At 38.8% G+C, this 1,665-nt stretch overlaps 1 protein-coding gene across 1 annotated transcript; it reads right to left on the reverse strand.

Moving 5' to 3' along the window:
- Positions 1 to 6: 6 nt before the first annotated feature.
- On the reverse strand, positions 7 to 1,659 carry LOC126909893 (G-protein coupled receptor Mth2-like; the record flags this gene model as incomplete). The annotated part of the gene is made up of 1 exon (XM_050692306.1): positions 7 to 1,659. A coding segment is annotated over exon 1 (1,599 nt), but the record flags the coding sequence as incomplete, so codon positions are not given.
- Positions 1,660 to 1,665: the final 6 nt, after the last annotated feature.

The raw sequence follows: 1,665 nt of genomic DNA on the forward strand, positions 1-1,665 counted from the left end.
TCTGCGACGGCACGTGAAAGCTAAAAATACAAATAAGCCCTGAAAGGCATTGAGTACAACGAATAAAATCCACATATACTTATTATTTAAATAGTAACTGGCCAAACCAACACTCCAAGAAAGACCCATGAGTATAGTCATACGACAGTACATGCGAAAATCACGACGAACATGACGTGTAGTAATGTGACGACTTGTACATCGACTGGTNACATGACGTGTAGTAATGTGACGACTTGTACATCGACTGGTGTGTATCATGTACGATGTCCATAGGAATAATACGAAGTTTATTACCATGATAAATGCCAATGGTCCAGCAAAGAATACTAAAAGCGCCGTTTTACTGCCAAACCAGCATTGTTCTGACCCGAACCTGGGTCGCAGGTTTTCGGGTACGTTTGGTATAGTGTCAGATAATATGGCTACAAACGCAACCATAGCCGGGACTAGCCAGCAAATCGCTGAATAAATGAGAAATTTTTTTGTTTGACGTCCAGAAGATACTCGTAGCTCGACAGTGGCTAACCGAAGTGTACGCCAACAGTCAAAGCTCATTATTAACATCCAAGCAAAAGATGTAAGGAATAAGTAATACGTGATGGTTGCGTTTACGTAGCAAGCAGCTCCGGTAAGCCAATTCCCAGTGACAAAAGCAGCGTACGCGAATATGAGGGATACACAATACGAAGCTAAATTCTTTCCAGACAGATTTTTCATCTCTGGCAACACGGTAAATACAGCTAAATGTATGACAAGGAACACGATAGATACTCCTAGACCAACGTAAGTCAATATAATTGACTTTAGTGATTCCGAGGGTTCTTCTTGACCGATTAAATCTTCAGCACAAACCATTAATGTTCCGTTGTCAAATAAAAAATAATCAACGGTGCCATTTTTTGGTAACCAGCCGTTTGTCACATTGGAAATAATAGCCACTTTAGAACAATTGAGTGGCTGTGAAATATGTGGCACGAGTGGAAAACAACTTTTTTTAAATGGATCGTAAAAATATTCATCATTCCAGCATCTTTTAGGACCAGGCTCAGTTAAGAACAATGACCCAAAACTATGAGGTATATTGAATCGTGAATTTAAAAGTGACGAACAGGTTAAATTTTGTACCGGTATGTGGTTACACATGGCACAGTGAATATTTTTGTAAAAAATTTGGCTTTCCCTATCAACTACTATCGTTGTGTATGCTTCGCAATTAGACTTAATTTCTCCTGCAGGCCACATCGGGTGACATTTTCTAATCATGTCAGAATTACAATATCGGACTGGAAATGGAGCTTCTACTTGAAGTAAGCAATTATATGTTTCATTTTTATACTTTACCGACCAATTTCCATTGGAAAGTTGCTGATAAGATTCGGCAATTCCGTCTACTATGGATAAATCATCACAAACAAGTTTAGAGTCCCATATTACTAGCTTATCAGTATCACTATTGCAAAGAGCACAATATCTGTTACGATACGTAATACCTGACAAGTTAGCTGTGACTGGATTGTCGATCAAGAAGTCAGTGCTAACGCTTTGTTCGCAAGCTTTTCTTACAGCTTGGTTGTCCCACTTTGACGGACATTTTGACTTCATAAAGGTTCCATAGTATAAATTATTATTGTTTATCTTTTCACAACTGTATTCAGTGGCCGC

The sequence above is a fragment of the Daktulosphaira vitifoliae genome, unplaced genomic scaffold (genome assembly GCF_025091365.1).
Source record: "Daktulosphaira vitifoliae isolate Bord-2020 unplaced genomic scaffold, ASM2509136v1 Scaffold_1857, whole genome shotgun sequence".
Taxonomy (NCBI): Eukaryota; Metazoa; Arthropoda; class Insecta; order Hemiptera; family Phylloxeridae; genus Daktulosphaira; species Daktulosphaira vitifoliae.